Genomic DNA, 20,798 nt, shown 5'->3' on the forward strand with positions numbered 1-20,798 from the left:
CGTAGGAAGAGCCCCGGCCCCGAGCCAGCAGCAGCGCATCCCCCCCCGGCGGGGCCGGGGGCTGCAGCGATGGGCTCGGGGCTGCCCCCACGGATCCACCCCAACAACCAAGCCCGGGATCAGCTCCAGAGCTCCCGCCGAGCACAAACACACAGGGACCAGAGCGGTTTTCTCCCACATTTATTTGCTCCCATCTCCATCCCCAGCCCAGCGGCAGCAGGAGATGGCCAATGGCAGATGCACAGCGCGGGCCCGGCAAGCGAGGGAGGGGTGGGAACACCCCGGGCCCCGGCAGAGCCAGGGCCAGGGCCAGGCCCATGTAGTGCTAAGTAAGAAAATAAGACACTCTCTAATTACACAGTCTGAGATTAATGACAGGCAGTCCCGGGGACACCAAGCCTGACCCCGGCTGCCAGCACAGTGGTCCCACAAGAGCAGGGGGGCTCAGGCAAAAGGGGCAGGAGGCAAAAGCCAGTGCAGCACACCCAGGGTCCCTGCAAGCAGGAAGGGGGCGGTCACAGCTCCCCTGCTACAGGGTCCCCACCCTAGGACAAGGTGGGCCCAGCTCCCCTCTCGCAGGGGTCCCCCATCATGGGAGGGGTCAGTCCCAGCTCTCCTCTGCTCCCTGCCCCAGGAGGGGGTCACAGTTCCAGCTTCCCTCTGGCCTAAAGAGTTGTATTGCTTTCAGGAGCTCACTGCCTGGTCCCAGATACGGAGGGGAAGGAGGGGAGCCAAGCAGGGTGACAGGGGCAGAGGCTGAAGGCACGCATCAAATAAAAGCTGAGGCAGGTGGTGGGAAGGAGCTGCCCTCAGGCCCTTGCAGGGATGGGACGAAGAGGTTCCCAGGCTGGCAGGGGACAGGAGGCAGCACCAGGACCAAGGGGGTCCCAGTCACCCCCAGTGCCCCCCATTCCCCACAGCCCCAGCTCACCCTACAGGGGTGTGTTCACTCCAGGCCCAAACCCACCAGTGCCCCCCCTGCCCCAGTCAGGCTCCAGGGAGCCCCTGGTTGGCAGGGCATGGCTGGGGGCCCAGGGGAGAGCCAGGGGTGCTCACACCAACGCTGACCCTCTCCCAGCACTGCCCCAGCTGTCCCTCAGCCCTGTCACCGCTTGTCCCCAGAGCTCAAGGTCCCTGGAGCGGGTGCAGCTGTGGGTCGGGCGGTCTGGGCTGGGGGTCCCGGCTGCAGGAAGGTGCGAGGGGCAGGGGGAGCAGCCAGAGCCCCTGCAGACACTGTCCCCTGAGTGAGCTCCAAGGGACAGGCCCAGGGTCCAGCCAGGTCCGGGGTCTGGAAGGACTGGTCCTCTCACAAGTGTTCACTGAGGAGGGAGAAAAGCACAGCTGAGTCACAGAATCCCACAATGGCTTGGATTGCAAGGGGGCCTAAAATTCATCCAGCTCCTCCCTCTGCCATGGCAGGGACACCTCCCACTGTCCCAGGCTGCTCCAAGCCCTGTCCAACCTGGCCTTGGCACTGCCAGGGATCCAGGGGCAGCCACAGCTGCTCTGGGCACCCTGTGCCAGGGCCTGCCCACCCTCACAGGGAACAATTCCTGATTCCCAATCTCCCACCCAGCCCTGCCCTGTGGCAGTGGGAGCCATTCCCTGTGTCCTGTCCCTGCAGGCCTTGTCCCCAGTCCCTCTGCAGCTCTCTTGGAGCCCCTTCAGGCCCCAGAAGGGGCTCTGAGGTGTCCCTGGAGCCTTCTCCTGTCCAGGTGAGCAGGCCCAGCTGTGCCAGGCTGGCTCCAGAGCAGAGGGGCTCCAGCCCTGGCAGCATCTCCGTGGGCTTCCCTGGACTTGCTCCAACAGATCAGCACCTTTGGACATGGGGACACCTCCTGAATTCAGGGACTGGGCTTCCCCCTCCCACAGCTCCCTGGAGCAGCTGCACCATCTCTGCCCATCTCTATCCACACCTTTCCTGCTCAGCTCCCATCACCAGCAGCTGGAGCTCAGCCCTGCAGTGCCATGGGGACACCTGTGCCACCCACCTGGCAATCCTGGACAGGATCTCCTTGACACGCAGCACCAGCGGCTCGTGCTGCAGGGGGTTGCTCTCGATGGCACTGTGCAGTTTGGCCATGTAGAAGTCCAGGGTGCTCAGCGTGGGGGTCTCCCCAGTGCCTGTGAGGTGACAGCCCAGTGAGCAGGACCAGCAGATCCCCACCCCACCATGCTCATGTGCTGGGGACGACAGAAGAGATCCCAGCACCAGAAGCCATCTCCTGCAGTGGCACAAGCCCAGGAACACAAGGATTTCGGCCAATCTGCGGTGCAGCTGTGAGTGTGACTCGAGAGAAGGAGGGATCCCAGCCTGCCCTGTCCCAGCTGGCTGTCACATCCCTGGGCTTCCCAGACAGCTCCCATGTGCTGCAGGATGCCCCCCCCAGCAGCAGATGGGCATTTACCACCACCCCACTGCCCCACAGTGCTGCCCTCTATGGGCTGGGGGACCCCTCAGTGCCCAGGCAGGGGTCCCAGCAGTCAGGGCCCCACAGCTGCCCCCAGCTCACCGGGGATGGGGAGGGAGGCGAAGCTGGCAGTGAGGGCCTGTCGCACAGACTGCAGCTGCTGCTGCAGGGCCAGGGTCTGCCTCTCCTCCTGCACCAGCTCCTGCTCCAGCTTCTCCTTGGCGCAGTTCATGCTCTCCGTGTGCTTCTGCAGGATGGCGTTCTGCTCCTCAAACTCCGTGTTCATCTTGCGCAGGCGCCGCAGCTCGGCCTCCCGGGCTGTGGGACAGCACCGTGCCCGTGGGGACAGGCCGTGGAGAGCCCCTCATCCCAAACCCAAACCCAAACCCCAAACCCAACCCCAAACCCACATACGGCTCTTCCCAGCAGCTGTGTCCCCACAGGCTTCTCAAGGACCCTCCACAGCCCCTACCCTTGTTTTGGTCCAAGAACTCCTCGGTGAAGATGGGCACATCGAAGGTGGAGAAGGTGTCGCTGCACTCACCAGCCTGAGGAACAAGAGGGAGGGGTTGGGCAGGGCTGGGCCCACCAGAGGGGACCCCAACACCCTGGGGCCGGGCTGATGAGGGCACCGGGACAGGGTGAGGGCTGGCCCTGTCTGGGGAGGGAGGACGGCTATGCTCTGCCTCCCACCCCTCCAGGAACCTGGGACTCACAGCCCCAGAACTCCCTGTGCCCACCCACACCTGCAGCCAGCCCAGCAGTGTGATGTGCCTCAGTTTCCCCACACAGAGCCTTACCTTGTGCGGGTGCCCGTTGAGTAGGGTGTTCACACCCACCGTGCCCACATCCTCTGCAGGGGAGGAAGGAGGTCACCCAGGGCCCAGCCTCATGTCCCCAGAAAGCTCTGGCAGCACCTGGCTGGATCCTGGATCCTGCAGCCATTGCTCCCACAGCCCACCTTTTTTGATCTTTTTCTCCTGAATCTTCTCCGTGCACATTTTGTAGGCCTCTGACTGCTGGTACTCCCGCAGCTCCTTCATGTACTGCTGCTTCTCCCGCTCTGCCTCGTCCAGGTACCGCTGTGAGGGGTCACAGAGGGGCTCAGCCTCACCCCACCCAGCCTCCCAGGAGCTGCTGACCCTCCCTGCCCAGCTCCCACCCCCCAGCACTGGGCCCAGCACCTTTCTTGGAGCAAGCTCAGGGGTTTGGGGAGCTGCCCAGCCCTGGGGGCCAGTACCTGCTTCTCAGAGAGCTGCAGTTTGCTCCACTCTGCTCCCAGCATCTTTGTGATCTCTGGGAAGGGCAGGTCGGGGTGCTGCGTGCGGATCTGCTCGCGCCGCTCGTTCAGGAAGCGCACGTAGCCCGTCACGGGGGCTTTGGGGCCGTTGGGAAGGATCTTCTTCCTCTTCTTGCCCTTGGGCCAGCCCCTCTTCTTCACGGGCTGGCACCCACGGGGAAGGAACAGCCCATCAGGGATCAGAGCCACCGCACCAGGGGGACACAGGAGAGCCCCCAGGCCCACCTGGGCCATGCAGCCCTTCCCTGGCCCACGGCCACAGCCTCACATGGGCTGGTGCAGGGTGAGCAGAGGGGCAGGGACAGCCCCAGGCTGGGCACCTGGGCCCAGGGATGGAGTGAGAAGGGACACAGCTCTGGCACTCACCTCCTCCTCCGGCTTCTCACCGCCCACCCGGGCCGACTCCCCCTTCTCCTGTTTGATGGCCACCAGGAAGTTCCCATGCTGAGCCTTGCCCGTGGCGTGTCTGCAGCCAGAGAGCACCGTCAGAGAGGGCTGGGACACCATGGGGACCAACAGTGACACATCCCCAGCAGCATGAGCTCACACTCACCAGATTCCCCAAAGCCCCTGAGTCAAACAGCCCAAACCCAGCATGGCCATGGAGCCCTTGCTCCCATGAGGGGCGGCTACAGCAGAGCCATGGCACTGAAGCAGAGCCCAGCACCTGAGCAGGGCAGCCCTGCACCCTAAAGCTGCCCTGAGGTCTGAGGGCAGCCCTGGGACTCCTCAGGGCCATTGGGATGGGGGTTGGCTCTTGGGGTCAGGAAACATTGACAGTCCCATCCCTGCCTGTCACCTGGGCTTGGGACACGCCTTGGTGGGGGTCCCAAGGGAGTCTGCAAAGGAGCAGGAGCCACAGGGGTTTGGATCCTGGCACCAGGGGCACCACCTGGAAGCATCACCCACACCCCAGGAACCCTGGGAGCAGAGGGTGAGGGCAGGGCACTGGCTTGAGCTGCTGCAGCCACAACCACCCCAGCAGGTTTGTGCTGCCTGTGACACCTCCCCAGCACCTCGAGTGGCTGCACTGCAGGGCCCAGCCCCTGTCCCACGTCACTGCCACGGCTTCATGGATCAGCAGCTGCTTCAGGCAGAGCCTCCCTGTCCCACCACAGCATCACCCTGGGGCTCCCCAAGCCCCCAGCAACTCCTCCCCCAGGCTGGCTCCATCTCCCAGCCCTGTCCCATTCACACCCCAGGGTCCTCAAGGCAGCTCCTGCTCTGCTGGAAATGTTCTCACCACATCAGGAGAGCCACAAAGGGCTCCTGAGTATCACCAAGTGATGCTTGCTTGGGTTCCAACCAGGTGCCCAGATCTGGGAACCAGCCCAGGGCCAAACACAAGCTCTGGCACAGACATGTGCCAAAAGCCACAGTGATCCCAGCCTGCTCAGGATGCACCTTGGAATTTCCCTTGTGTTTGCCACATCATGTACCTGGAGCAAACCCCAATCCCTGCAGAGGCCCCAAGCTACTGGTGTCCATTTATCACCCAGACAAGCCATCCTTGCAGTTAATTTAGACAACCCCTTCCATGAGCCTGACACTGCAGTGGCCCTTGTAGAAAAACTGGGACAAGTCCCTCCACCAGGACCAGAGGCAACCAGTGCCCTACACCCCCACATTCACAAAAAACCCTACAGCAAGGTGTGAGACCACCTCTTCCAGCTACTCAGGAAAAAGAACCCTCTGAGGCTATGCAGGGTCATGGCCAGCCTTTGGCTTTATCAGCTGCAAGAGCAATGTTCCCAGTGATGTGCACAGAAAAGCATCATCATGTTGGCCAGGAACACACTGACACCCTCCAGCCCAGACAGATCTCCCTCCCCCTTGTGATCCGGATTCCTCGAATGCCTAAGGATGCTTTAAAAAGTAAAGTTATCTCAGGCAAGATTCCTCCTCAGCCAGTTTGTTCTGGCATTCACCTCCCTCCACCTCGGAGGAGCTTCCCCATCCGCCACCCCCGTGACAGGAGGGCCAAGGACAACCCAGGACAGCACAAATCTCAGAGGATTTCAGCCCTTGCTGATTCTGATCTCCCAATATGCTCAGAATCACAGAATCCTGGAATATCCTGAGCTGGATCCCTCAGGGATGATCAGTGCATCCCCTGTCCCTGCACAGCCACCCCAACACCCCCACCCTGAGCACCCCTGGGAGCTCCTGCAGCTCTGGCAGCCTTGGCACCATTCCCTGGGCAGCCTGGGCAGTGCCCAGCAGCCTCGGGGGGCAGAACCTTGCCCTGAGCTCCATGCCAAGGCCTGACACAGCTGCAGCCCTTGCTGGGCTCCTGTCCCTGTGCCAGAGCAGAGCTCAGCCCCTGCCCCTGTGCCTGCCCTGGGGAGGAGCTGCAGCCCCCGAGGAGCCTCCCCTCAGTCTCCTGGGCTGCAGCTGAACCAGCCAAGTGCCCTCAGCTGCTCCTCAGCCCTTGCCCAGCTCCGTGTCCCTCCTCTGGGCACTCTCCAACAGCTCTGAGTCCTTCTGATCTCGTGGTGCCCAAAGTGCCCCCAGCACTGGAGGTGAGGCTGCCCCAGGGCAGAGCAGAGTGGGACAATCCCTCCCCAGCACACCCAGACCACCCCCAAGGCTTGGAAGGGAGTGAGTTTCTGCTGCTCTTTCAGCAGGGGCTCTGACACACAGCAGGGTGGCCAGAGGAGGTTCTGGCAGCTGGTGGCACTTACAGCAGGGCGGCAGGCGGCTGCTTGGTGCTGTGGGCCATGGGCAGGGGTCTCGGTCAGCACCCTGCGGGCAGAGCACAGTTGGCACTGTCATCGGGTGGTGGTGCCCACCAGGGTGCCCCTGCTGAAACCCCCCTCGGAGGTGTCTCCCTTGTGGGGAAATCACAGAACCTCTCCCCACATGGGCTCTCCTCCCCAACCAGCCCCTTACTGTCCTCTCCACCCACCCCAGCCCCAGGATCCGGCACAAGCTCCAGCTGCTCCACTGACCCACCCCTCCCTGGGGGTGCCATCGCAGCTCCCAGGGGCTCATCCCCCTTGCTCCCCTCCCACGGTGATCCCCAGTGCCCCCTGAGCCCCCCCCTGCAGTAACCCCCCTTCCCGAGACCCACCGCAGCCCCAAGAGCTGCATCCCGGTAACCCCCAGCGCCCCCCGCACCCCAGTGCCCCCGGCACCCCTCACCGGCCCTCCTGGGGTCCCATCGCAGCGCCCCAGTGGGCTCGCCCTCAAAACCCGCCCTATACCCGCGCCTCCTTCCCCAGGATCCCCTCACAGGAGCCCCCCTCCCACAGGATCGCCCCAGGAATGCCCCTCCCAGAGGAGCCCGTCACAGGCTGCCCCCGGCAGGAGCCCCCCCTCCCAGAGGATCCCCCTCCCCACAGGATGCCCCCGCAGGAGCCCTCTCTCCCACAGGATCCCCTCCACGGGATCCCCCTAGAGGAGCGCCCCTCCCAGAGGAGCCTCCCAGAGGATCCCCCACAGGATCCCCCTCCCCAGCAGGATCCCCTCAGGAACGCCCCTCCCGGAATATCCCCCCCCCAGAAACGCCCCTCACAGGCTCCCCCCCCCACAGGATCCCTCCTCCCCAGGATCCCCCCAGAGGAGCCTCCCAGACGATCCCCCACAGGATCCCCTCAGGAGCCCCCCTCCCAAAGGAGCCCCACAGGATCGATCCCCCCACAGGAGCCCCCCCCCCCCAAAGGATCCCCCCTCACAGGATCCCCGTCCGGACCCGCCGCCGCCGCCGCTCACTTGACCACGCCCCTCTATTATTATGCAAACGAGGCTCCCGCCGCAGCGCCCCCGATTGGCCGCTCGGCGCCGACTCGCTGGGCGCAGCCAGACGCGGGTTGGTTGGATGTGATTACGTCAGAGGGAAGCGGCGGAAGGGGGATCGGGGCTGGCGGGCGCGGCGTGCGCGCGCTGCTGGCGGCCCGACCAATCAGCAGCCAGCGTGGGGACGAGGAAGTGTTGTGGAGAGGGCAGCGTCTTAAAGGGGCAACGACAAAGAGGAGGGGGCGCATCTCCGGTGGCCCGATGTGGGCAGCGCCTTCAAAGGGCAACGTCATGGCGGCGTCCCTCGGCCGCCTCCCCATCCCAGTGAGCCCAGTGTGTTCCCACCGCTCCCAGTGACCGCAGTGCCCACCCTGCTCCACCGCTCCCAGCAGCCCCTGTACCCACCCAGCAGGGGGTACCCATGACTTATCCTAGAGTCGCAGTGCCCCCAGCACTCACCCAACCCTGCTTCCTCTCCCTCCAGTACAGCCCATACTGATCCCAGTGACTCCATTAAATACACAAGGGGAGGTCCCCCACGACCCCCAGGCTGCTCCCAGTGTCTCCAGTATTCACACAGTTGGGGATCCCCATGATGCCTGTGGTCATCACAGAGTCCCAGTGACCCTAATGCTCCTCTCTAGAGGGTCTCGGTGCCCTCAGCTCTGGTCATACAGGTCCCAGTCACAACAGTACCTACTCAACAGGAGCTCCCAGTTGCCCAAGTAAGCCCACACTACTCCCAGTGACACCAGTATTCACCCAAGACAGGGTGTCCCATGACTCCAGTAGCCACCCCAGAGTCCTGGTGACCCCAGTCCTCTCCCCACACTGTCCCCAGTCACCCCAGTACCCCCACACGACTCCTACTAACCGCAGTGCCCATCCAAGCAGGGGGTCCCCATGACATCTGCAGTCATCCCAGCGTCCCAGTGACTCCCAGCTGACTGGTTCCAGTGCCCACAATCCCTGTACCCCCACTCCTGCAGACTGACACTCCCCACTTGGTGCATACCTGGGGTACGGGGTGACTGGGAGCAGTGTGATGGTGTACTGGGATCAGCGGGGCTCGGGCAGCCACAGGCATCATGGGGATCCTCACTTGAATACCGGGGTGCTGGGAGCAGTGAGGGTGTACTGGTGTCACTGGAATTCTGGGGTGCCTGCTGGCAGCATGGGGACCATTGCCTTGCTGGGGTGGGTACTGAGGTCACTGGGAGCAGTGTGGAAGTACTGGAGTGACTGGGGCATTCCCTTGTGGGTGATGGGAGTGTTACAGGCAGCACTGGTGTGACTGGGAGCTGTGTGAGGGCTCTGGGGTCTGAGGAACTGCTATGGCCAGGGCAGGAGTGACTGGGAGTGTCGGAGTGATACTGGGATCACTGGGGACAGCACTGGTGTGACTGGGAGCATTGTGGGGACACCACTGGTGTGACTGGCAGCAGTACAGGACAAGTACTGGCGTGACTGGGAGCGCTGTGGGCACAGCACATATGTCACTGGGAGCAGCGTGGGGGTAATACTGGTGCAACTGGGAAAAGTATGGGGGCAGCACTGGTATGACTGAGAGCAGCAGTGCCATGGTACTGGTGTGACTGGGAACGGCGTGGGGGCAGCTGTGATGTGTCTGGGAGCAGTGTGGGGACAGCAGCGGAGTCCCGCTCGGAGTGGGGACAGCACTGATATAAGTGGGCGCTGGGATCGCTGGATCGCACTGGTGTAACTGGGGTAAGCGGGCGCACCCCCGTGCCGCCTCCCCGCCCAGGCCGGCTCCCGGGGGATGCGGGGATCAGCCGGTCCCTCCCTGTCCCTGCAATCTCCTCCCTCCTCGCTCCGCGTCCCTCCCCGTGCCCTCCCATTCCCTGGCGGTGCCTCCCGCCGGGCCCGTCCCGCCGCTGTCCCCGCGGGCTCAGGCCGGGCCATGGCGGAGCCGCCGCCGTTCCCGCAGTCCCCGGGCCCGGCGCTGCCGCTGCGGGCGCGGCTCAGCTTCGCGTGCGGGCACTTCCTGAACGACGCGTGCTCGGCGCTCTGGTTCACCTACCTGCTGCCCTTCCTGCACGCCGTGCTGGGCTACGGGCACGCCGCGGCCGGGGGGCTGCTGCTGGCGGGCCAGGCGGCCGACGGGCTCTGCACGCCCCTGCTCGGCTTCGAGGCCGACCGGGCCCACGGCTGCGGGCGCTGCGGGCGCAGGAAGGGCTGGCACCTGGCCGGTGGGTGCGGGGACCGCAGGGACCGGAGACACCCGGGCGGGGGGTGCGGGGACCGGGAGCTCTGATGGGGGGAGCCGGGAGGGCTGACTCCGGGAGAGCCTTTCTGGGGTGTCCTGAGTGGGCGACAGCCGAAGGGGGACTTTGCTGGGATGTTGTAAGTAGAGAGGGACGGCCCCGGGGGAGCTTTCCGTGTGCCGGTGTTATGGAACAACCGGCAGAGCCTTTCTGGGATGCTCTGAGTGAAGAGGGATGGCCCCGGGGGAGACTTTCTGGGGTGTCTGTGTTGGGGGACATCCAGAGCCCTTCTAGGATGCTCTAAGTGAGAGGGGTGGCCCCGAGGGACCCTACTGTGCTCTGTGTTGAAGGACACACAGGGGGACCTTGGCGTGGCCCAAGGGTACCTATCCAAGATGTCTTTGGTAAAAATGGGTCGCTCAGAGTGGCATTTCTGCAGTGGCCTGGATGGAAATGAGTGGCCATGGGGAGCCTTTCTGGGGTGCCTTGGGTGGAACACACTGCTGGGGTGCCAAAGATAAGAGACGGGTAACCCCGAGGGGCTTCGCTTAGGGGAGGGCAGGAGTCTGGCTGTGAGGGAGGGATACCTGGGGTGCTCTGGGTTGGGGGTTACCAGGGGGAGCCTTTCTGGGGTGCTCTAAGTGGAGAGGATGGCTCTGGGGGAACCTTTCTGGGGTGCCCTGAGGGAGTGACCGAGGGTGCCTATCCAAAGTGACATGAGAATGGGTGACCCTGGGGGAGCTTTTCTGGGATGCCAGGGGTGGGAGACCCTCCTGGGGTGCCTGAAGGGAGAAGGGTGGCCCAAGGAGCTTTTCTGAGGTGCTCTGAGTGGGGGAACCCAGGAGAACCTTTCTCCGATGCTCAGGGTGGGGGACAGTGGGGGATGCTGGATGGAGGGGTTTGGCCCCAAGCAGCTCTGCTGGGGGGGGTTGCACGGGTGGGGGACGCTCTGCTGGGGACACGGAGGAGTCTCTCTGAGGTACAGGGTCAGCCCCAGGATGCATTTCTGGGGTGCTCTGGAAGAGAGGGAACAAGTCCAAGGGTGCCTTTCTGGGTTGGGGATTCAGTCTTGGGGGTTCCCTGAAGCAAGGAGGAACCGGGGTGCCTTGTGGCATGGAGGTGTCCCTGAAGGTGTGGGAGCCTTTCCGGGGAGGGGGACCACCATGTGGCAGTGAGGTGGGGACAGGGTCCCCCCAGCTGGAGAGGGGCAGCCCCAGGGGTGAGCAGAATTGTGTACCCGGGGGTGGAAGGGAGCAGCTCCTCCACTGAAGGGAGGGCTGCCCTGGAGGCTTTTGGGGTGCCCTGTGGAAGGTGAAGGGGCTCTGGTGTGTTGGCAATGCCCTGGGTGACAGGAGATGTGTCTGGTGAGGAGGGGGTGGCCTGGGAGGTGCCTGTCTGGGATCCCCTGCAGCAGCGAGGTGGGGACAGAGCTGCTCCATGCGTGGGGCACAGTGGGATGCTCAGCCTGGATGGGGAAGGGGCACCATGGCATCCCTGTCCTGCCTGGGCACCCTCCCATCCCGGGGGGCTCCCCACGCTTTGTGTGTGTGGGTGGCAGCAAGCAGGGGTGAGAACCACATGCTCAGACCTCAGAGCTGCAGCAAAACCAAGACCATCAGTAAAATCTGGGCTTTCCCAAAAGCCCAGGTGCTTCCTGAGCAGCTCTCAGTGTCCCCAGGGCGCGGGCCCTGTGGCATGGGGCCCTTGGCTGTGCTGGGGCTGTGCACCCAGGGGCCAGCAGTGGGGTATGGCATGCACAGGAGGCTCTGGCTCACAGGAATTATTGACAGGTTTATCTTGCATTCTGCCCTGGGACAAAAAATGCAGCGAAGTTCAGGGGCTGGTGGGGACCCATCTGCTGAGGTGCCTCTCTGAGGGGCCAGTGTGGTGTAGAGAGGGGTCCTTGGTCCCTCTCTGAGGGGACAGTGTGATGTGCACAGGGGTCCTTGGTCCCTCTCTGAGGGGACAGCACGGCCTGAAGGGGGTTCCTTGGTGCTGTGACTGGTGCAGGAGCCGGCACATCCTGCTCAGCTGGCACTGGGGACGGGGCAGTTGGTGGAAGAAATGGCCACTGATAACAGCCCTGGTAACGACCTGCCTCGCCCAGAGCAGACCCGCGTGGGGGGAGGACGGTTGCAGTGTGGGTCCTCTTATCTTGATCCCAAATTTATCTCGACCAGTGCTTTGTGCAACCCAACGGCAGCCTGATAAGGCGCCTGACCTCGCCGGAGCTTGGCTTGGTGAGTCAGGGAGAGCGCAGGGGGGGCAGCTTCACCCCTGCCCCAGCGTCAGCGCCCTGGGTTTAGGGAAGTGGCCGGAGCTGTTTCCTCCCGCTGCTCCAGCCGGGTGCTGCCGGCCAGCACAGGGGAAATGCTCCCTCGGGCCTGCAGGGAGCGGAGCACAGCCCGGGCAGGCTGCAGCAGGGACGCAAGCTGTGTTCCAGGCTGCAGCCTGGCTTATTCCCAAGGCAGGGGCTTCCCCGGCGCCCACCTTGGCTGACCACAGTGACCGGCGGCGGTGGCAAACCCGCCGGATCCGGCCGTGCCGGGACCGCTCCGTTCCCTGGATCACACTGCAGCGAGGGGAGCTGTGTGGGAGCGGGGTGTCTCGTCCGGTGGCAAACCCGTGCTCAGATCAGAGGAAACGCTGTGAAACCGCAGCCTCGGGGCGGGGGAGACACCACGAGTTGCTATCGTGGCATCTTCCCACCGCGGCCGCGGCCCCGGGTGTTCCCGCGGGCGCTCCGGGTGTCCCTGCGTGCTCGCCGGCTCTTTCATGGGCTCCGGCTTCCTGACGCGGTGGGAGGAAGGGTGAGCGTCCCTTTGCTGCCTGCCTCAGCCTGTCCCAAACTCCCTGCCCCGGGCGCCGGTGCTGAGCAGCCCCGCGTTCCCGTGATCTGCCCCGCGGGGCCGGCGATCCGAGGCCGAGCCTTTGCCTGCCCGGGGTGCGGCAGGCGTGGGTGGAATGGTCTTGGGTGGGCTCCCATGGCCCCCCTTGGGAGAGCAGGGGCTCCCCGGGACCCTCTGAGTCAGTGCAGCCACTCTGGGCTCTTGGGGTACATGGCTATTGGGGTGCAGCCCTGTGCCACATGGGGTGGCTGGTGGGGTGACCCTGGTGGTGGACACTGCCTGTCCCAGAGGGTCATGAGCAGGAGGTGACACTCCGGGGGTTGTTCAGGTGGCTTTGGCTCATGGGTGGGCCCAGGAGCAGCCCTGGAGGCTGCAGCAGCCGGGCCCCACAGCTCCTGCCCCAGCGCTCCCCTGGCAGCCCTCACAGCCCAACAGGGCTGCAGAGCCTCACCCTGTGGGGCCCTGGGACCCTCACCCCTCACCTGGGCCCAGTTAAAACCTGACCCTGTGGGGCCCTGGGACCCTCACCCCTCACCTGGGCCCAGTTAAAACCTGACCCTGTGGGGCCCTGGGACCCTCACCCCTCATCTGGGCCCAGTTAAAACCCAGGGAACAGAGAGGATCTGACTTGGTTGGAGCCTTCATGGAGCTTCCCGTGCCTGTGGTTTGTCTGGGGCACAGGCACCACATGTGCCTGAGTCCCCTGTCCTTCAGAGGTCCTGGAGCGCCAAAGCCAAGCAGTATGAGCCAGTGTGGGGACCCAGCACCCCTTGGGAATGGATAGGGCTGGGCTGGGATTGTTACTGCTACCCTTGGCTTTGTCCTTGGCTTAGCCCTGGCCTGCATAGCTGCGCTGTGTAGGAGCAAGGAGGAGGAGGAGGAGGAGGAGGAAATCCCCTTCATGGGTGGGAGGAAGAGGAATCACTCATGAGGAAGAGAGGTTCTTGCAAAGTGGAGAGAGTACCTTGGGGACCTGGCAAAGCAGGTGTCCCTCAGCTGTAGGAACAGCTCTTCATCAGCACACAGTGAGGCTGTGGGGGACACGTGGGACAGCGCACCAGGCTGTGTTGGGGTCTGGGGTCAGTGGAGCCGCTTGGCAGACAGACTCTGTGACTCTCGGAAGGGGGAGGGCGAGGCCAGGCTGGCCCCACGCAGCATCCCCAGGCTGTGTCCCTGTGCTGGACAGCAGAGGGAGGAGCCTGGCTCTGCTGTCCCTGACTCAGCGGGCCCTTCCCGGAGCCCCCATGGCTCTGTGTCACCCTGTCACACTGTGGGTGATGTCTGAGCATGGTGGCAGCATGGCTCTCTCTGCCAGCCCCACGGGAGAGGGGGCGTGGAGACACACGGGGTGCCAGTGCCCCTGGGACAGCCAGAGCCCTCCCAGCCTAGGGGTGCCATATCACCATGGGCAGGCACAGGGAGGGGTTATCTGACTGCATATCTGCACTTGGGGACCTCCTGCTGCCTGTGCGTGTGACACTGAGGGTCTGTCATGGTGTCCTGAGGGGACAGAGCAGTGCTGGGCAAGGACCTTGGCTGGGGGTGTCTGTCTGTGCCAGAGGGAAGGACATTCCCTGTGCAGGACAGGCTGAGGGGGTGTCTGAAGCTCCCCATGTTCCCTCTGGCTGGGGAAGGAGCCACCTCCCTCCCCAGCTCTGGGGTAGGACCTGTCCTGGAGAGGGCTCTGTGTGTGTCACACTGGTGTCCCAGACAGGAGTGCAGCCTCTCACTGCTCTGCTCTCTCCACAGGCACCACCTGTGTCCTCTTGTCCTTTCCCTTTGTCTTCAGCCCCTGCCTGGCCTGCAGGGACAGCACTCCACAATGGGCAGCCTTCATCTACTACCTCCCCTTCATCATCATCTTCCAGTTTGGCTGGGCAGCCACACAGGTGTCCCACCTGGCCCTCATCCCCGAGCTGGTGAGCAGCGACCATGGCAAGGTGGAGCTCACAGCTTTCAGGTGAGCACAGCCACACCTGGAGGTCACCTGGGCCTGGGGAGCTGCCCTGGGTCCCATCACGGTGTGACAGGAGGTTCCTGGGTGCTGTGGCACACCTTGGCATGGCAGGACAAGGGCTGGGCTGTGTGGGTGTGCTGTGGGATGTGCCAAAGGACTCTGGTCCTGGGTTGGTGGCCCAAAGCCTTTGCTGCCAGGGGGGAAAGGCTTGATGCCAGGGATGTGACACAGCCCGTGGGACACTTCCCTGAGCTGGGGACGCTTCTCCTTTGGGAATGGACATTAAGGGGAGGGACTGTGCCTCCCACATGCCCTCAAGGAGAACTGGACACAGCTCTGGGTGCTGTTCTGGAGGTGACCCAGGGCCAGGTGGGCAGTGTACTTGGCTCATCCCTGTCAGGACCAGGATGTGGGATGTTTATTCCATGGGGCAGGGTGAGGAGGGAGGTGTGGGGTAACCCTGGGTCCCCACTCTGGGGGTACCAGCTCAGGCAGCTCCTGGCATCCTTGAAGCAGAGGTGAGCTGTGCCTGGAGGGGGAGCAGACTGACCTGAAGGCATCTTGGTTTCCTTCCAGTCATGCCTCAAGGCTTGGACTGGGTACATTGGAGTTGCAGCAGTAAGGCTGAGGCCTGGCCAGGTGCTTTGTGCCCTCAGAGGTGTCACCTCAGCCACGACACTGAGGTGCAGAGGCTGTAGCACACCTGGCTTGGATGGCAGCCGTGGGCAGAGGTGTCCTGCTGTGCTGTCCCCATGCTTGTCCCTCTGCTTCACCCCAAGGTTTCCTTCTGCTCAGGTATGCCTTCACTGTCATGGCCAACATCACCGTGTACGGCCTGACCTGGCTCCTGCTGAACTTCCAGACGGACCAGCCCGACCGCATGGAGCACCTGGGCCCGCAGGACATCCCTGTGTTCCGGGTGAGTGCCACAGTCCCTGGGGTTCCCTCTTGCCATGGCCCAGCTGGGGAGGCACTGCAGGGAGTCAGTGCCCTAAAACCTCCCCAGCTGGGCCAGAGCCACACTGAGCCCTCTGTGGGCTTTGGGCACCCCTCCTCACCCTCCAGACTGCTGGGGGGCTGATGGGGGGCTGCCCCCACTGCTGTGCTCACCCCCACTGCCTCACCAGAACTTGGCCCTCATCGTGGTGGGGCTGGGGGCCGTGTTCTCCCTCATCTTCCACCTGGGCACCAAGGAGAAGCCGTACCCACCGGGGGTGCTGCCCGAGGCAGAGGAGAGCACCCCCCTGCTGCACAAGGAGCCCCCAGGCCCCCCACGCCCGCTGCTGCTCTGGAAGGACTGGCTGCTGGAGCCCTCCTTCTACCAGGTATGGCCGGGCAGGACTCCCCTGGCCTGGGCTGCTGCCACGGGGCTTGCCCAGGGTGGGGATGGAGATGGAGAAGGGAGCTGTTCTGGGCACCCATCCATCCCCTTCCCTCTGGGCACCTGTGCCATGACAGTAGGCAGGGCAGGTCCTTCCCACAGGCTGGGCTGTGATGCTCTGGCCCTGTTGCCTGCCAGGTTGCAGTGCTCTACATGGCCACCCGCCTCATCGTCAACCTGTCCCAGACGTACATCGCCATGTACCTCACCAACTCGCTGCTGCTCTCCAAGGTGGGTGCAGGGCAGGTCCAGGGCCACGCGGGAAGGTGTCCTGACGTGACCTGGGGCTCATCTCCTTGTCCTTGTCCCTTGCAGAAGTACATTGCCACCATTCCCCTGGTGATGTACGTCAGTGGGTTCCTCTCCTCGTTCCTCATGAAGCCTGTGAACAAATGGATTGGTCGGAATGTGAGTCCAGGGTGCTGGAGAGTTGGAGTTTGACTCCAGGAGAAGACCAGGGGCCAAATCCTGGCTGTGAGCAAAGCTCCTGGCACACCTGAGCTGGAGAGCAGGGACCCCTCATGGACCTCTGCCAGCAATGACCCACTGCAGCATGGGTCCTGCTGGGAGTGGGGGTGGTGGGCAGGGATGGGGACCTGTGTCCTACTGGGACTGGGGGTGGTGGGCAGGGATGGTGGCAGGGGCCTGTCTTGTACATCCCTTGGGCTGGGGAAGGCAATGTCTATGCAGGCCTGACTGGGCTGCAGAGCGCTGTGGTGCCCATCAGGGACAGAGGGGGGATCTGGTTACACTGGCCAGGGTGGGCACAGGGTCTGCAATGCCAGCAGGAAGGACCTGCTCCCCCAGTGTGTCCCCTCCGTGCTGTTGGGTGGCAGTGGAGTGTTCCTTACCCTCACAGCCACACTCCCACAACTCTGCCTGGGCTCAACCCTTGGGCTGCACGACAGCCTGGAGCACAGCAAGGACCTGCTTTGGGGTCTCCTTGTTTAAATACAGCTGGGACAGAGCCAGGGCTGTCCCTCATGGGTCCTGAGCAATGCTGGCCTTGTGCCCTCCCTGCTTGCTCCTTCCTCACCAAGTGCCAGCTGATGCCTCAACTCCTCCCTCTGCCTGTCCCCATCACAGCTGACTTACTTTGTGGGCATCCTGGTGGTCCTGGCCTTTGCCTCCTGGGTGGCCCTGGCCAGGCCAGTAGGAGATGAGATCTACGGGCTGGCGGTGCTGCTCGGGGCGGGCTCAGCCACCATCCTGGTCACCTCCCTGTCTATGACTGCAGATCTCATCGGCACCAACACGGTACGGCCGCTGCTCCTGCTGGGACAGAGCGGGGCCACGGTGGGCACAGCACCCACGGTCTGGAGTAGGCACTGCTCAGGGTTAGGGGAGGGGGATCTGCTGTGCCCCGTGTGCTGTGCCCCTGTGTGCTGTGCCCCCTGTGTGCTGTGCCCCATGAGTGCTGTGCCCCCTGTGTGCTGTGCCCCCGTGTGCTGTGCCCCATGAGTGTTGTGCCCCTGTGTGCTGTGCCCCATTGCTGTGCCCCGTGTCCTGTGCCCCTGTGTGCTGTGCCCCGTTGCTGTGCCCCCGTTGCTGTGCCCGTGCTCTGCTGCTCGGCTGCAGTGAGGGCTCTGCCCATGAGAGGGCACCCGGCGCTGCGTGCCCAGCACAGCGCGGTTCCCTCTCCTCCCGCAGCACAGCAGTGCGTTTGTCTACGGTGCCATGAGCTTCACGGACAAGATGGCCAATGGCCTGGCTGTGATGGTGATCCAGAACCTGCACCCCTGCCCGTGAGTGCCTCTGCAGAGCTGGGACTCCCATTGCCTGAGGAAACATTCCAGGGTTGGAGCAAGAGACACGGGAGGGAGCCAGCTTGGATTTGTAGAATCCCAGGATGGTTTGGATTGGAAGGGACCTTAAAGCTCATCTCCTTCCACCCCCTGCCAGGGGCAGGGACACTTTCCACTACACCAGGTTGCTCCAAGCCCTGTCCAACCTGGACTGGAACACTTCCCGGGATGGGGCAGCCCCAGCTGCTCTGGGCACCCTATGTTGGGGCCTCCTCACCCTCAAAGGGGTGAATTCCTCCCCAATAGCCCATCTAACCCTGCCCTGTTGTAGTGAGAAGCCATTCCCCCTTGTCCTGTCCCCCCATCCCTTGTTCCAAGTCCCTCTCCAGCTCTCCTGGAACCCCTTTAGGCACTGGAAGGGGCTTTGAGGTCTCCCTGGAGCCTTCTCTTGTCCAGCTCTGATTTGTCTTAAACCCTTCTTCATCTTCTCTCCCAGCCTTGGAGGGCCCAAGCCATACCCTGGGGATATCCTTGCCCTGGGCCTTTCCCTCACACCCCAGTGCAAACCCATCCTGACTCTGATGTGAGGACATGGGACCACTGCCCACAGCCACATCCCTGCCTGTCCTCACAGGACTGAGCTGTGCTGCCCTGCCTGTGTCAGCTTCTACCGCTGGGTGATGGTGCTGGTCACCGGCGGCATCGCTGTCGCCGCTGTCACCACCCTCTGCTCCATCATGGTGTGGCCCATCCGGATCCGCTGCCGTGAGTGGGGCTGGGGGCTTGGGGGCAGCCCAGCGTGGGGCTGGGGGCACTGGGAGCCCTGTGCTCAGTGCCAGCCTGGGCTAAAGCCACAGTGTCTTTGCAGATGGCCCCAGTGGGGCAGTGGTGGGAGCGCTGTCGTTACTGGGCTGGCTTGTGGCCGTGCTTGCAGGGGAGCCCTCATGGTAGGACACAGGGCAGGGCCATTGTCACACTTCCCTGCCACCCCCAGAGAGGGGCTGTGTTTGCTTGCTGGGCCCTTCTGGGGGGCAGCACCCCCCTGGCCCGGCTGTGGCCACGCTGGGGCTCCAAGGGGTGTCAGAGTGTGGCAGCAAATGTGGGGGACGGCGGGGTGCCCTTTGCCAGGCTGGGGAGCCAACACCGCTGGTCAGTGCCTGTTCTGCCTCTCAGGGTGCCAGTGCCTCGCTGTGGGGTGGGGAAACAGGACAGACCCCTTGTGCTGCTTGGGGCCCTGCTGGGTCAGGGCCCTGGTGCTAGCAGAAGAGTGCAGGAAGGCCAGGCCAGCACATGGGGGTCACCCCACGCTGCCATCTCTCCTGACCTGTCCCTTTCTCCTCCAGGTGCTGTCAGCCTGCATGGGCTGAGGAGCGCGAGGACCCCTGAAAGTGGCACTGGGAGCACTGAGGCAGAGAGCCACAGCAGCACTGTCAACTGAGCGGGGCTGTGTCCTTGGCCACCGTGTCCTCAGGGCTGTGTCCCCAGGGCTGTGTCCTTGGCCACCACGTCCTCGGCCACCGCGGTGCCACACTCTGAGTCTGGAGGGTCCCCTGCACTGGGGGGCACTGGGCTCTGGGGAGGGGGTGACCCCACCCCGTCTCCTTGCACTGGACTCGTATTCCCACCCTGACCTCATGTCCCCATCCCGGACTCTGGTGTCCCATGAAGGCTGTCCCCGGTGCGGTGTGACCGGTGCAGGGTCACCTGGCACCTCTCACCTGCACAATGAACACTAGAAGGGCCTAGGCCAGGCCGGGGCGGCCCCAGAAGAGGGGAGCGCTCGGGGGAGGCCCGAGGTTTTAACCTGCTTTTGTAAGGTCAATACGTACAAACGGCACTTTATAAAGGAGGAGAAAAAGGAGAGAAAAAAACCAACCGCAGCGCTGATGGCTCCGGGATGGGGGTGGGGGCTGCAGGACCCAGAGCAGGGGTCGGAGCGGGTCTGGGGGCTCAGGGGTGCCCAGCGCGGCTCCGGCCCGGCCCGGGCGGAGGGGCGGCCTGAGGGCGGGGGGAGGGGGGGAGCAGGGGCGGCCATGGCGGCCCCGCGCGGGACGGAGCGCGCGCAGGCTGGGGACAGGGGATTGGTCCGTGCGCGGGGCCCCGCCCCCGGGGTGGGACAGCCAATGGGAGCGGGCCGTGCGCAGAGGGGGCGGGGACTGATAAGGAGTGTGGGTGTGTGTGAATCTGTGTGTGTGTGTGTGTGAAACTGTGTGTGTGAAACTGTGTGTGTGAAACTCTGTGTGTGTGTGTGTGTATGAAACTGTGTGTGTGAAACTGTGTGTGAAACTCTGTGTGTGTGTGACTGTGTGTAACACTGTGTGAGTGTGTGTGTGGTGGGTGTGTGTGTGAAACTCTGTGAAACTGTGAAACTGTGTGCGTGTGTGAAACTCTGTGTGTGTGTGTGTGTGTATGAAACTGTGTGTATGAAACTGTGTGTGAAACTGCGTGTGTGTGTGTGAAACTGTGTGTGTGTGAATCTGTGTGTGAATCTGTGTGTGTGAAACTGTGTGTGTGTGACAGTGTGTGTGTGAGTGTAACACTGTGTGAGTGTGTGTGTGTGAAACTGTGTGTGAAACTCGTGTGTGTGTGTAACACTGTGTGTGTGTGTGTCACACTGTGTATGTGTGTGTGTGCGTGTGTGTGAGAGACACTGTGTGTGTGCGTGCGTGTGCAACAGTGTGTCTTTGTGTGTGACTGTGTGTGAGACATTGGGTGAGTGTGTGTGACTCTGTGTGTCTGTGTGACTCTGAGTGTGACACTGTGTGTGTGTGTCCATACCTGTGTGTGCCCCCCACGTGTGCAGGGCTGTGCTGTGTGCACAGCGAGTGTGTTCAGGAGGGTGCTGGGGTTATTCCATAACTCCTGGGATGGTTTGGGCTGTGAGGGACCTCAGAGCCCATCCAGTGCCACCCCTGCCATGGCAGGGACACCTCCCACTGTCCCAGGCTGCTCCAAGCCCTGCCCAGCCTGGCCTTGGGCACTGTCAGGGATCCAGGGGCAGCCACAGCTGCTCTGGGAAATCCATCCCAGCTCCTCTCCACCCTTCCAGCCTGGAATCCCTTCCCAAGATCCCACCCAGCCCTGCCCTGTGGCAGTGGGAGCCATTCCCTGGGTCCTGTCCCTGCAGGCCTTGTCCCCAGTCCCTCTGCAGCTCTCCTGGAGCCCCTTCAGGCCCCAAAAGGGGCTCTGAGG

General features: G+C 63.5%; 2 protein-coding genes across 3 annotated transcripts; one reads left to right on the forward strand and one right to left on the reverse strand.

The window, feature by feature from the left end:
* Positions 1-134: 134 nt before the first annotated feature.
* On the reverse strand, positions 135-9,510 carry HMG20B (high mobility group 20B). Of its 2 annotated transcripts, XM_054290934.1 has the most exons (11): positions 9,491-9,510; positions 7,389-7,662; positions 6,396-6,456; positions 4,078-4,177; positions 3,652-3,855; positions 3,373-3,493; positions 3,212-3,264; positions 2,884-2,959; positions 2,514-2,729; positions 1,992-2,124; positions 135-1,319 (listed from the first exon to the last, which is right to left on the reverse strand). In XM_054290934.1, exons 3-11 carry the CDS (start codon positions 6,431-6,433, stop codon positions 1,307-1,309), a joined length of 954 nt encoding a protein of 317 aa, XP_054146909.1. In that variant the 5' UTR covers positions 6,434-6,456; positions 7,389-7,662; positions 9,491-9,510; the 3' UTR covers positions 135-1,306. The 2 variants fall into 2 exon arrangements, with proteins under 2 accessions (XP_054146909.1, XP_054146910.1); XM_054290935.1 differs by lacking the exon at positions 9,491-9,510 and having other exon boundaries at positions 7,406-7,430.
* Positions 9,359-19,464, forward strand: MFSD12 (major facilitator superfamily domain containing 12). Its single transcript, XM_054290923.1, has 10 exons — positions 9,359-9,659; positions 14,273-14,483; positions 15,276-15,399; positions 15,608-15,805; positions 16,000-16,092; positions 16,177-16,269; positions 16,948-17,118; positions 17,512-17,606; positions 18,241-18,371; positions 18,950-19,464. The coding sequence occupies exons 1-10, from the start codon at positions 9,371-9,373 to the stop codon at positions 19,042-19,044; spliced, it is 1,500 nt and encodes a 499-aa protein (XP_054146898.1). The 5' UTR covers positions 9,359-9,370; the 3' UTR covers positions 19,045-19,464.
* The last annotated feature ends 1,334 nt before the right edge of the window (positions 19,465-20,798 follow it).

Source organism: Melozone crissalis, unplaced genomic scaffold, assembly GCF_028551555.1.
Source record: "Melozone crissalis strain CALT ecotype California unplaced genomic scaffold, PUWL_Pcris_2 ptg000088l_1, whole genome shotgun sequence".
Classification (NCBI taxonomy): Eukaryota; Metazoa; Chordata; class Aves; order Passeriformes; family Passerellidae; genus Melozone; species Melozone crissalis.